At 36.6% G+C, this 14,630-nt stretch overlaps 1 protein-coding gene across 3 annotated transcripts in view; it reads left to right on the plus strand.

Annotated features, from left to right (window-relative positions):
• Window positions 1–14,630, plus strand: part of VAV3 (vav guanine nucleotide exchange factor 3) — a 122,720-nt gene that overhangs the window by 41,442 nt on the left and 66,648 nt on the right. For all 3 annotated transcript variants that reach the window (XM_017729759.1, XM_017729761.1, XM_017729760.1), the window contains exons 11-14: window positions 1,509–1,595; window positions 2,049–2,134; window positions 2,507–2,639; window positions 2,938–3,047. In XM_017729759.1, the coding sequence (XP_017585248.1) occupies window positions 1,509–1,595; window positions 2,049–2,134; window positions 2,507–2,639; window positions 2,938–3,047 (416 nt within the window). The remainder of the gene's footprint in view (window positions 1–1,508; window positions 1,596–2,048; window positions 2,135–2,506; window positions 2,640–2,937; window positions 3,048–14,630) is intronic.

The raw sequence follows: 14,630 nt of genomic DNA on the forward strand, positions 1-14,630 counted from the left end.
AGCAAGCCATGCATCCTGGTTGCTGCTAATTGGCTAGGAAAATAACTCTGTTTTATATTTACTCCTGCTTTTTCATTCCCATTTGCTGGCTTTCTTCATAGTTGGTGTCTGTTGGACTGAAAAATCAAAGAAATCTCTTGCCAGAGTGGCTGTGGCAGATACATGCTGGCTGGCAGGATGTAACCAAACAAAATATCACAAAACCTCACCCCCACCCTCTCCAAACCCACAAACCCCCTGAGGTATGAGCGTCTTTCCTTTAGGTTGCAGCATTGTTCCCATTCTGATTTACTGTAGTCCCTGCCACTGTAGTAGAAATAACAGTGTAGCATTGGTGTTTTGCTCATAAAAACCCTGGTGTCTCTGCTCAAAAAGAAAATGTCTTTGGAAAAACTGCTAGCAAAGTGGTACTGCCCCCCAGAAAAGAAAATTCTTGGTAGAGTTATGCTGTTGGATTTCTTTTAGCAGCAAGAAAAGGACATTATTTAATTTCTAAGCTAAGTCTTTAGGACTGATGTGAATGTATCCTGCACAGATCCATTTGGGAAACTAGCATAATGACTGCAGCTATTCACGGATTCTGATTAAAAACATCTTAGGAAGAAGATGTATTTTCCTCCCACCCTCTGAATTTGTGACTGTATTGAAGGGATACTGTAAAAGCAAGTTAGGAAGATGAGAATGCCTTTTCCAACTGCTGCTCTCAGCATCCCTGACCTTACCAATTACCTTTTCTGCTCACTCCTCATCTCTAGCCATAAACAGAGAAACCCCAGCAAATTGTCACTATTACTCAAGCATGTTCAGAGCATTTTAAAGCCTTCAGTGAAATGTGTACAGTACATGTTCTGGTAAAGGGCACAATAATGATCTCTGTGACTTCAGGTAGTATATCCCTTTTAAAATCTGCTGTGTAATGGCTTCTCTCTGCTGTGTGACAGTAAGAGCAAAATCCCACTACTGGGGCCACAGCTTTTTCTCTTCTAATAAGCACCCAGGTTTATGATTCATTTACACCTTACATTCTGCTTTTGAGTTGCCTTATAGATGTTTTCTACTATAGTCTCTATTTTTTTCCTATTTACCTCAGATATGGGATGTTGACTGCTTTTTCAGTAGTGTGCTGCATAAATTATATTTCCATCTTTAATCTTGAAAATAAGACACTAAAGAAATTCAGAAAAAATCAGCTCTTTTTTAGCATTTATTACTTGTTTCCCTCTTTTTTGATACTAAATTCATGTTCCAATAGATACCATGAAGAGTGTTGTATTATTGAAGATATGCAGATACTTTTTTCCTTCTTTATTTAGGCATACGTATTGGTAATTCTTGAATGATAAAGAGAATTTCAAGAGAAATTACTAAATATGTAGTTAAGTCAAAGATAAAATTAGAAATAAACTTGTCAAAATAATGTATTAAAGCAGTAAAATAATGTATTAAAAATGTATTTTTGCTATTAAAAAGTTATTTTTTTTCCTCCCTTTTGCTTGTTGGTACTCTAGGACTTGGCTCAATATGTAAATGAAGTAAAGAGAGATAATGAAACTCTTCGTGAAATTAGACAGTTTCAACTATCAATAGAGAATTTGGTATGTGATGTTTTTAATTTACATACAATTTTTAAATCACTTTTGATCAAAAATATTGATAGATGTATTTTTTCCTCATTTCATATGAATTTATAGTATTCTTGGTAATATTTAAGTATAAGTATGCTTGATTTAGAATGACATGGGTATTAGAGTGCATAAATTTCTGCTTTTCTGGCTGTCAGTAGTTAAATATATTTGCATAGTTAAAGGTTTGTATGTGTACAGTGACTCTTAGGTGTTTTTGTAATGGGACATCCTTTCCCATTTGAAGACAAAACTAGAATGGACTGATTCTTTATAGTATGTAGTTTAGATGGTAGTGAGGAAAAGATGTTTGCTGGTCTGAAAAGTCGTTTTTTGGGGTAAAAGAAGTGAGTGGTCTAACACTGGAATGTGTTGTTATGTTCATACTTTTGCTGTATGGAATCATACATTCTGCTTCTGTTTCAGAACCATTCCCTCTTACAGTATGGGAGACCTCAAGGTGATGGGGAAATAAGGATAACAACGTTGGACAAGCGTGCAAGGCAAGACAGGTGATGGCATACCTTGTGGTGTTTGCTATTGAAAACCTGTTAAGTAACTCTGTAGATTTGAAGCCAGCCCATTGCTTCTTGGGGGCTTTCCATTCTGGTGGGCATTCACTGGGCCTGTCTGCCATTTACCAAGTGAATGTGCAAAGTTACGAATGGAAAATTAGTTATTACATTATTATTTAAGATCACTGAGTCCCTTACAAGGAGTCAGTCTTAATCAAAAATACTTTCAGTGTTGGTTGTTTTATTAGCCAGTAGTTTAGCTCTTTGTCTTCAAAATTTAAGTGCCACTGGCAAAAGTGTGTAAAATAAGACTTTTTGGTGTTGGCTTTCTGGAGTGTTTTTAACCATCTCTGTATTGTATTTTCATAGGCATATCTTCTTGTTTGATCTAGCTGTCATTGTTTGCAAACGGAGGGGGGATAATTACGAAATGAAGGAAATAATAGATCTTCAGAAATACAAAATTACAAATAATCCCACTACTGATAAAGAAAATAAGAAGGTAAATATATGTTGCTAATTCACATAAAATGCTTATTTTTAGCAAGAATTTGAAGCATTTTGCAAGAGTTTAAAAAGTAAATACAATTTCTTAGTGAATATTTAGAAGTTTCAACTTTATTTTGATACAATTAAAATGTTTGAGTAAGTCATTCTAAGGGAACACAATAATGTGTCTTGCTGTTCCCAAAATTAATGAATTAAAGAATATACAAATGCTTTGTTATTTTTAGGGTTTTTTTTCCCCCCTTTCCTTTCTTCATAACTATGACCTTTGTATTATCAATCTTCTTATGCAGTGGTCTTATGGCTTCTACCTCATTCATAACCAAGGTGAAAATGGTTTAGAAGTTTATTGCAAAACTAAAGACTTGAAGAAAAAATGGCTTGAACAATTTCAGATGGCTCTGTAAGTATATTTTTATTAGGGTAGAATCGCATCCATCACTCATGTAAGGATTTTGCTTAAATTATGATGAACTTTTGCCAATTTTTAATACAGTCTAGTTATTTTATTTGACATTCTGAGAAAAAACTGATTGACATCTTCATCAACAGTATTTCCCTGAAATTCGTCTTGGAAAAGGAAGAGGGCACTCTAGGCTATGTAGTACTTTCCAACTTTGCTGCTAAAACTGTTTTAGTAATGATGTCTTAAGCAACCACGGGGAAACATTAATTATTTTAACAATAAATGTCTATCATAATAGTGACATTTTTCCCATCCCATTTTAATTTTGACTAATTGAAGTATGTTTTTGAAAGGTGATGCTTGTGGTTTGAGGGGGGATCCTGGCATCTTTTCTAGTGGCTTTTATCTAAAATATTAGTTAGTACCTGAATCAAGTTGCATGGTATTTAGTTTCAAAGGGCTGCATTCCTTTATATGTTTTAAAGTAAAATGAGGTTGCTTTAGACTTCTTGAAAAGTAAGTTGTTGAGTTGCAGCACTGCAGATTACATTATTGTTATGCAGCATGAAATTTATTTCCATTTCTGATTCTTGTCAGAAAGACGAACATGACTATTGACACCTTGGGTATTGTGATTAAATTTAAAACATTCACAAGGGAATTGGATGACAGGGTGATGGTCGTTTTATGGAAAGAAAAATAGGGGGAGTGAGAGGCTCCCAGTGTGGTCCTAAATGTGTGTGGATTCAGGAAAAAAGGCCATTGTGAGCTGATTTGAGTGAAACTTCCCCATAAACTATGCATATTTTTTAAAAACCTCAGTGTGGTGAGTGTTTATGATTTAAAAGGAAACATAAGGAAGGAGACCCTGGGCTGGACAGATATAATCAAGCCTCTTTACTACGTTTCCCATCTTGCTGAAGGTAAAAATGACATGTTTTGGCAAAAATTTCTGGATGGCGTAATTGGGGTGGAAAGAGGTGTCTATTGGCATGTGTCCCTTTTTCTGTCCCTCTGCTCTCCGTGCTGTACTTTGTATAATACCACAATTATATTTACTTAACACACGTATGAGAGGTGAGGAACTCAGCATTGCAAATCTTCATCACTCTTCAGGAGTCCTGGCCCAGTGCCCCAAGAAACCAAACCAAGCAAACCATAAGTCAGGCAAGGAGCTAAGGAGAGTGGGGAGAGCACTTTGAGTTTTTTCCCCAATTCTTCTCAGGCATTTTGATGGTTGTGTGCAGGACTGTTCTCCCCTGCCCCTCCTTGTGTTGCTGCATGAGTGCAGCTCTGCCCCTCATGCAATGCTAGGCACCTAGCCAGCACTGCTCAGCTGCTGGGAGTGTGCCTCTGTGAACAGGGGTTGGTGCTGCTGCTTGCCTGTAAGAGTAAGCAGCACCTCAGTGGTTGACAAGTCCATGTGTCACTGTTTCCTCTCTGGCAGATGGACTTGGTCTTTGAAAATGGGTGGTGGTGTCTTGCATGGATGTTTGTCCTTCTTGTAAAGCCACACCTCTAGTTTAACCTCCTTCCGTCTGGTTAAGGCACCAGGGCTGGAGCAGTAGGATCAGGGCTGAGGTGCACCATGATGCAGTGGCATTATTACCACTCCATTACATGAGTTTGACTTCATTGCATGTTTCCCTCAGCATCTGTCTCAAAACATACCTTGGTGCATGTAGCAATAATTGTATTCTAGTGCATGTTGAGACACAAGAGTTTTTATTTGGGAATAAACTAAGCCAAGCATGTTGAATGGTTGTTGGTTGGTTTGATTTGTTTTCAGGGTTCTCGTTGTCTACTGTGTAGATTAACTCTTCTGCTCTGAAAAGTAGCCATGGTTGAAATTATGCTCTTATTCATCACATACAATTATAAGTGCTGCTTCTATGGACAAAATTATTCTCATTACTTAAAAATTTTACAAGACTGCAAAACCATCACAGTTGAAGGGATCAATAATACTGGGTTTTGATTATCAGAAGTGATGTTGTTTACTGAGTTCCAGGCAGAAATTTCAATTCCTTTGGGATAGCAGTGTGTTGAAGTTAGGTTTGTGCAAATGTTAATCTAAGAACATAATAAGAGAACAAACTAGGATCTCTCTTGTTATTTTTAAAGTAAGAATTAACCTTGTTGCCACTAGAACTGTCTTTAGAGGCATAATTATTTTAGCTGGACTGTAATTTCTATTTTTTTGAGGGGGGGAACTTCAATGCTTATACTGGCATATTAAATAGTGATAGTTTGTTTGCTGAAAAAGCACCTACTGTTGAGATGCTGGTGTTGTTGAGGTGAGAATTTGTCTCCAGGTATGGGAAGCTTATGTTACTGATGAAGTATGAAATAGAGGAGAATACTGCCTTGCCAGCTCGACTTGATTTAGGTGCAGAGGGCAGGAATACATTAGGCATACATGGTATGGAAAATCCCTAAAGTAAGGATACATGAAACCCCAGTGCAATTTCCAGAGTGTTGCTTTTCAGCTAGTAAGTTTCTGTTAGAAAGCAAATTTCACAAATCTGTGAAAATATTCTACCTCTTAGCCAGATCTCTTACTGTAGTGTGTGGTGAGTTTTATTCTGAGGGAGGTTGGAAATGCTGGGGTACTGGTCATAGGAAACCGAGTAAATTGTTTTTATTTGTATTACAGCTTTGTTCCTACAGTGTGTATTTGCTGTTTTCCTGACACCGTTGCTTTATTTAGAGAATATATAATACCAAACACTACGATTTCTATTTCTCCGAAGAATTTCATTGGTGTTCTTGAAGTCTCTTCATACAGCCCATCCTCGTACAACAATGATACTGTGGTCTGGCTGCACCACTGAGTTTGATGCTGTTCACCTATACACAGAATAGCCACAGCTGAAGCTGCTCATTTACCCATACCACCCCCCCCCCAAAACTGTTGGTTCTTTTGGACTACTGGATTTTGTAGATCACAATAAAATGAAGCAGCACACTGGGGCAGCATAGTTAGTATTCCAGTCAAGCTCTTAAAGTCTAAGTTTTGGTTGGTGGGTTTGATAAGTTTTTGTGAAGTTGTCTAGCAGAGACCACTGGAGGATGTTTTAAGAGGAGCCATCATGGTAAGCGCCTGAGTTCTGTCTTGATGTGCCTCTTCTCACTGGTGAGTGGAAGTTCTGCATGCAAAAGGGGAGTGTAACCTGCTTATTGCCTTGGAAGAGATGTGATGCTTAACTGTGACAGTGGCCAATTTGAACAGCTGCTGTTTTGTTCTTGGAGCTCTGTTCATAGCAGTGGATGAGCCTTCAGCTGCAAGGGTAAATAAGCATCTTTTCAAAGATAGTGCTGCAAAGACTTTACTGTACTAGACATGGAATGTTTAAATTTGGTCTAGCGTTTCAAATAGCATTGATTTAAATGCAAAGTCTTTCCATATCCAAGATAATATTGGTAGAAGTGTACAGCCAAATTACTGTTTCCATTCAGCCAAATTAGAGACATCATGTATTGAATGAAAGTTTGTCAGCAATGTGATAAAGTGCATGGTTTATTTGCCATTACTAGGCCATTTAAAACCTCAAAAACTTATTGTGTGAGACAAAATCTTTTATAATTTCTAGTAGCACATCCTGTCTAATTTCTTCCTCTATTAAAAACACCAGAAGAACCAGAGCAGATATGTAATGTCTCATAATATACCTACAGATTACATAAAATATTCTATACTTTCATGTTATTCAGCTTATGCTCAAAGGTAGGAGTGTTGATTGGTATTTTTTTCCCTAGAAAGCTCTTCTACACATGCTTTTTGGTTTTAAAAATGCTTATTTTTAAAAATAGTTGAGTAATATTTGTGTCAATGAATTTATGCTAACCATTCTTTGTAGAAAGAAAAAAATGCCTTGAAAGTTGAAGTTTTCCTCCTCTGTTGTATGCATATATACATATTCAATGTATGTACCACAGTTATATTACTCCTTAGCTAATTACAAGGCTTAATTTCTTATTATAGAACAATTGCTTTTCTCATCATTGTAGGGAAGAATTTAATTCTTCAATTTTCTCATGAGATGACAGAATAAATACTGAAAGAAAATCTGTTGGTTGTTGCTACGTCTGTCTCATGCTGACACTTAATATTCGCTTCCATCCACTAAATACTTCTTTGTGTGTGTAGTTTGTTTCTTGATCACAGTAGAGCATGAAGCAGGTGTGTGTTCTCATTGTCACAACAGCAGAGATCTTTCCCATGAAAGGCTGCAGATTATAGTTTCCCACTGAGAATATTTGAACCCATTAGTGTAATATGACATGCAATGTCTTGTGCTGGTTTGTGCTGAATTTATTTTGTCATCATGTTGTCCAGTTTCTAATTTAATTAAGCCTTTCTCAGCTGGGCTTTGTAATCCACTCTAAAAATGATGGTCAGCAAACTTGAGTATAGAAATGTCTTATACATAATGCAATTTAAAGAAGAATTTAGGTTGGAAGAGGTGCGTGGAGATTTTCAACTTCAGTCTTCTGCAGGGCTTAGGTTGCTCATGGCTGTGTCAGCTTGAGTTTAGTCCTGCTGGATTTCAAGACACACAGAATCAAAATGGTAAAGTCTCTTGCAACAGTGTTGTAACACACCTTTTAATTAGGCCTTACGCAACTACTGCCTTTCACAAACTGAGAAATTTATGAAAACATCTTGCAGGCAGAGGAACAGTTAAAATTTCACCTTCTGAAGTACTATGATTGTAGTTTCTGCCTAGATGCTGTAGCTGAAATAGCAATATTAATGTCATGTCTAATTAGTAATGCCTGAAAAATCAGTGGGAAACAGGTTCATTATAGTGATTAGGGTATGGAGTTAATGAATCTGATTTTTCTTTTACATACCTAAATAAAAGACTTCAGACATGAAAGCTGTACAGCCCTCAAAAAGTAGTGGTTTTAGTTTTAATTACACTGTACTTTGTTTTGGGTCACTAGAGAGTTTGTGCAACAGCTCAGGTAGAGTCTAACATGTTTTTGAAAAATTGCTGCTTCAGTTCGACGTAAGTCACGTCTTGCAACTCAAGGGACACAGAACATATCATCTGATAGTAAGAAAATAACCCTGAGATTCATTGATTATCAAACCTGGTAGGTGTGTGCACAACAATTTAGATTAGGGAAACTGCATAAATTGTAACTAGAGCTCATTAATTTTCTAAATTTTAAAGAAAACTAGTACAAGACACAAGGTAGGTGAAAAGTGTTCTCTTACCTATTATCCTTCGCATTTTCAAATTCACTTTGCACTCTGTGTCTAATGACATTGGTCAGATTCTGCTCAAATAGATCTGTTCCCTCAGATAGTGCATTAATAATGCATGCGCATTAAGCTTTCTTCTGAGAGAATATTTGAGCTCTGACATATTGAACACTGACAAATTAAAGCTTTCTTATCAGAGCACCTTAAAAGCCTTAGATGTCTGCTGCATTTTTCAAATAACCTGCAGAGGTGTTTCACTTGTACCAACCTCACATAGGTTACCAAAGCAATAAACAAACATGTCTGCCTGGGGTTTTTTCATCAGTATAAATATTGCAATACTGCAAAAATGAATGCCAACTTCGTGTCTGTTAAAGAAGAATGGTTGCCTGTTCTTTGCTGTGATTCCAGTTGGTTTTGATCAAATGTTTTTCAGGGTTATAAGCAATCATTCACAACATATTTATAGTTATAAAATTTCTTTAGATTATTCCGGACACAACAAGAACGGTGTGAAGATGCTATGTATGATTAAGAGCACAGTGTAAGGACAGTGTAAAATGTGAAAGCAAACCAGAATTTATGAAAAGAGTGGGTAAACACCTGAAGATGATAAATATACTTTAATATTATGTCTTCCAGTTCACAAACATCAAAGATATCCCAATCTTTGTATTTACAACTTACCTTACAATGTGTGAGGTATATTACTATGAAAATTAGTGCTTCTTAAAATTCAGTGAAATAAATTTTGTAGTGACTCCATCATAAAAATAAAGTACCACCATCTTAATATTGGCTTTTTTTGTGCAGGAGTTATCTTCAGTGTTAAAACATGGAATGCTGTGTTATGTGTTTGTCTTGATACTCTGGTTATATGAATAGATGTCCTAGCTTCTCCTTGCAAACCAATGCTACCTTTTTTTCTTAGATACAGGTATTTCTCGAGTAATTTACAAGTGAATGGCTGTATAAATCCTGTATTTTCACAGTTTTTGACTCCAAAACATAGACTTGTCTTCAGTTAAGTGTAAAATAGATTCAGTTAAATGTTAAATGTATATTATAAAGTATTTAAAGCTTATCAATACAAGCAACTTGGTAAATTCGGATTTGTAAGACTTAGAACTTTCACAAATAAGACTCAGCCAGTGAATATTGAAGTACATAAAGTATTGATGCTTTTGATTTACAAATACTAATGTGTGACAGAGCTTTGTTCCTATCAGGTAGTGATCAAAAATTTTATACAGGAATAGATTAGCTCAAAGCAGTTCATCTCCCATCCTTTTTGGGAAAGGAAACTGATAAAGAAAAAGGAAAGCCATTATCTTGTTTGAAACAATGCAGTATGTTTCCAAAAAGTTAACAAGATACTTTCCTTGATCTCAAAAAAGCCACTCATCATATGATCAAATAAGCAAATTTCCTAGCAAATTCTTACAAGTTGCGCGTTCTTGATCAAAAGCACAATTTACTTGTGATATGGTTAATTTAATTTTATAACGTCTTCTTGATGAAGACTCTTTGATGTGACAAACCAGAATGCTTGAGTATTAGCATATAGAGAATTGATTGATTGATTACTTCAGTAAATAGCATTTTCAAAGATGATTGTGAAATATAACAGCCGAGCTAGAACAGAGAAAATGAATTAGCTGTAAGTAATCAGCATTGCTCCTGAGAAGAGAAGGTAAAAAAGAACCTGAAAATCATCCTTTGTGAAATGACATTGCTCACCTCTAGTGAGAATATCTCTTAGGAATGCCTTTTTTTTTTTTCTGGTAAATAATAAAATCCTTGTAAAGATTCAAAAAGGAATACTTATTTGTATTTTACTTATTTGTAAATTACTTGTGTCTTTCTCTCCGCTCTCTACTTTTTTATTGCACAAATGCCTTTCTATTAGATGACAGTGTGTTGTGTGATCAGTTGAAATGGTGATCACACCATTCAGTACAGAGCTGAACTACTTTGAGTGGAAAGTAAGTATAGTGTAAATGTAAGACTGGTTGTTTGTAGGGAGTGGGATCCTAAGGGTACGTCTGCTGCATGTCACAGCAGGGAGTGAGGGTGAACACGTCTTGAGACCAACTTTGAAATCCTTCATATGAGATTTGGCTGAGGGCTTTTAGTCGTGTTTGACAGTAACATCCATGGCTTCCTGTTGTGGGGTTGGTGTTGTTTGTTTGTTTTTTTTTTTTTTTTTTTTTTTGGTTGTGGGGTTGGTGTGGGTTTTTTTTTTTTTTTTTTTTTTTTTTAACTGTCTAGGTAGCATTTGAATATGTGACAATAGCTATATTTTAGTGCTAGAAAAATTTTCCACAATTCTCCGAGATGCTTAGTACCAATTGTCATGGCTAAATTTTAAGGTGTGTAAAATTTTGGAAGGAGGTCACTTTGGCAAAAACCAGGAATTTTTTAGGATGTGTTCATAAATAATTTCTGTTAGCAACTAATATCTTAGAAATACTTATGTTAGATCTGGGTTTACCAATGCATTTTCTGCAGTGATGCCAATTATTTATACAGTAAGTAAATCTGGAATGAAAATTTTTAGTATCCAGAGGTATTAACCTGTGCCGTTTTCTTTATAAACTATACTGCATGAGCACAGCATCAGATTTCATGTAACATACACTTGAAAATGATCTTCAGCAGTTTGTGCTCAGGGTGTCCATAATTCTGAACAGTTCTGTAGGGAGCATTTCAAATTATTGCAAGCATAACATGGAGTGCAGAATAATACCAGCTCTGAAATGCAAAGGTCTAACTTGAGGTTGAGAGTTGAGGAGAGTCAAGGTACAGAGTTTTACCTGAGCTCCCTGTAGTATTTCTTCTTTTAATACTTAAAATAATTGCAATTCACTGGAGACTCTTTATCTGATGCTTCACGCATCCACTTATTTGTTACGTCTCTGGGCTCACAAGTGGGCATACGTGCATTAACTATTCTCTAAAGCCGAGTTTTAATCAAGTGAAATGGCTATTCAGTTTCAAATATAATGTACTTTCAAAATGACAGACGTTTTTTCAAGCACGTACATACAACTGAACTCCGCATAATTTCTTGTGACATGATTACATTTCTTGAAGAGACTGAGGTGGGAAAAGGATTTTCTAGACCTGACCTAAATAGCATTTCTGTGAAAAAAAGTCATACCCAGAAATAAGACGTATCATTAGAACTTCCTAGCATGTTTTTCCCTTTTGGGGAGAACTGTCAACCCCAAAGAAAGGGCAGCTGTCTCACTGTACTGTTACGCAGAACCTGTGGCTGCTCGACAGCCTGTTTCCAAGCCAAGAAATTGCTGCTGTTTCATGTTACTCAGAAAACTATTGTGGAATTGCTGCTGGAGGAAGAGAAGGTTGCTCTTGTCACAGAGGTGCCAGTGCTGCTGAGCTATGGCAGACTGGAGGAACATCTCTGGGCCTAAATGATTTCTGAGAGGTTTATCCATCAGTCCTCTAAGAATGACTTACTTGATTCAGTCAATGTTTACAAGGCCTTTGCTTTCTCTGTATTTAATAGCAGTGATCTACCCCACAGTACCTGGCTCAGCACTTGCTCTTGCTGATACTATCTTCTTTTGCAGCCAATTCACTTTTGAAAGGAACTTTCTTGATCTGTTTGCAAAGGGTTACTTTTGCATTTCTCTTTGTGTGAAATGTTCATTCTTTCTTTTCCTATACATGCTGTGATTAGGCATGGATGTGCTTCTTGTCTGCATATCTCCCAGGAATATCAAACTTCTGAAGAGGTTTTTTTTCCCTTCCTGTGATACATTTTCCCTTCCAGTTTAAGAAAAAAAAAAGTTTAAAAATACTTGAAGTTTGGGAAAGAGAGGTTGAGTTTTTAATTAAGTACTCCAGAGTAGTAATTTTTCAACATTAATTGAATTGTTTGTAGTGGGTTTAAGCAACACCTTTTCAGTGGCCTAGACCCAGGGAGGGGGAAATCTGGAGAGGTCTTAATTGCTGAAGTCAAGCTGGTATTGAAAAGCTGCCAGGGAAGCAATTAAAAGAAGTGGCCCTCAAAATACAGCGAGAAAGAGAGAACTGGTCACTAGTGGAGGACAGCACTGGACCTTGCAGGTTGTTTAAACTACAGTTTCTAATTAGTAGCATTAAATGCAATGGTAAATAGATTTATAATAAAAGAATTTTCCCTTGCGCTGTGTTCTGCGGTCTCCTTCCTTTAACTCCTTGCTGGAGGTGAAGCCGTAAGATGGTCACTTTGCAGTGCTCTCTGCTGTTAAATAGCTTCTTGCTTGTTTTGTGCTATGAGATTGATATTTCTAACCAGGAGCCAAAGACTGCATGTTTTATTTGCTTCTACTCTTGCATTTTCATAATGCCACTTTTTCTCTTTTGTATACTCCTTTTCAGTAAAGGCCATGTGGTTTGCATTTTATTAATTTCCTATTTAATATTTAAACTTGGTGTGAGGATTTAATTAATCTAACAAATGTAATATTTCATTTTATCCCTTGATTATATTTCTGTTAGATTTGTTGGCAGCCAGTAAGCTTTCAGTAATATGTCCATGCAAGACAAACTTGAGACAATAGTTCTTGGTCTCCAAGGCTAATACTGAAATATCTGAAGTGCTAAACATCCAAGGAGAGATGTACTCAGTATTGAAAAATCTATAAACCAAGATTTTTTTCATTTTTTATGTATTTAGAAATATGTCCTTTCTGGAAATGAAGATTTAATGGGATTAATGGGATTTTAATATATTTATTTTCCACCTGGGAAAATAGGAGGAAGGAGCTACATAATAAGCTATCTCTCAGCCTTTTATTTATTCTCTTGGGATACATCTATAGTAATTACATATTTAGTAGAAAAGATGGAGTTTTTTGGCTGCATGTTTAGTAGTATTCCTGGTGCATTTTATTTTGTACACCCTACCTGTGTAGAGATACTTTAACTGACAGTAAAAGAAAGTATATTTGTGCCTACCCCCCTGAAGATGACGTAATTTATTTGTTTATTCCAGCCTGTTGTGAAAGGTACTCTGTATAGCTTTCCTTGTAGGAAACAAGCATGAATGTAAGAATGCTGATAAACCCCTAAATCGTTGCTATAAGGGAGCCGAATGCCTGTGATATTCTACTGCTCTTCAGACGCATTCTGATTCAAATGTTTTCTCATCAGAATATGGCTTTGATTAAGTAAGGAATTTATAGTAACACATCTTATCTAAGTTGTTTGATACTAATGACACACAGTTCATTGCATATGCACCTTGGCAACACTTCAGATCAAAGATAATCAAAGTTCAGGTTTGTAAAACGGGGTCTAGAATTTACACAGATGGATATGTCAAGATTGCCAAGGTTCATTGCTTTTTTTTTTGACTTAAGTGTTAGTCTTTTGATTGTGACATGTTTGTTTTGAGGGTTAAGCATGAGTTTTAAGTCTCTGATGTGTTATCCCAGCCTCTAGTGTGAGAAAACTGTAGTTCAAATGGTTTCATTTTTTTCATACACACAATTATTTTCGGTATTTTGAGGTAAGATAGTCAAAAGAATTTATTCCTTATTCTGTAGGCATAGGAATAAGCACCTAGACGTCTGGTCTGACAAGACAATTTTTGGCTATCTATATCATTACTGTGGTCAGCTGTGCCATTAATCTAAGCATAGATGATTTCTAGAATGGGTTTTGTCTGCAGAGGCTTGTGGGGGATGGTTGATAACATGACACTTCCTGACACCGTTTATAAAGGTGCTGCATTATGTGGGCGGGACGAGATTGGCCTATGACCAATTTACTCTTCTGAAGAGAACGAGTTAGTGGAGAGAAGTGTCACTGTAAATGTGGAGAGAATATTTTTAGAAGGAGAATATTTCACATGCACAAGGAGTGCTCCAAAGTCTGATGATATGAAAGACAATTGAAAGACACCTGGTAGCTACACTGAACTTGCAAAACTTTAAAGACAAAGGGACTATTGAGAGATGGAGGATGGACTGAAGACGATGGTTATTCTGTCCCTGGAACGGTGGCTCCCATGGCTCGTGCAGAGACTTGCGAGATACACACCTGCAGGTCTCTGGGGTGGTGGTGTAGCAGTGAATTGGTCCCTGTGGGACTAATATTCTGTAAGTAAATTGGAACAAGAAAGCTTTGTGCTGAAGGCTCAGGGGCAGCCCAAGGCCACTGCAGTAGCAACTGGAGTAAATCTGGTTGTGGGGTTCCAGCACTATGCAGGAGGGGGCACTTGTAGTTGTCCCTTATAAAATCTCTGGTGCTGAATTGAGGAGAGAATTGGAAAAATTGTCCTAATAACAGATTCACATTGACATTTTATCTCTGCTGGAGTGGAGAAGTTAAAAGTGCCTGGGGAAAAAGTA

Source organism: Corvus brachyrhynchos, unplaced genomic scaffold, assembly GCF_000691975.1.
Source record: "Corvus brachyrhynchos isolate BGI_N302 unplaced genomic scaffold, ASM69197v1 scaffold101, whole genome shotgun sequence".
Taxonomy (NCBI): Eukaryota; Metazoa; Chordata; class Aves; order Passeriformes; family Corvidae; genus Corvus; species Corvus brachyrhynchos.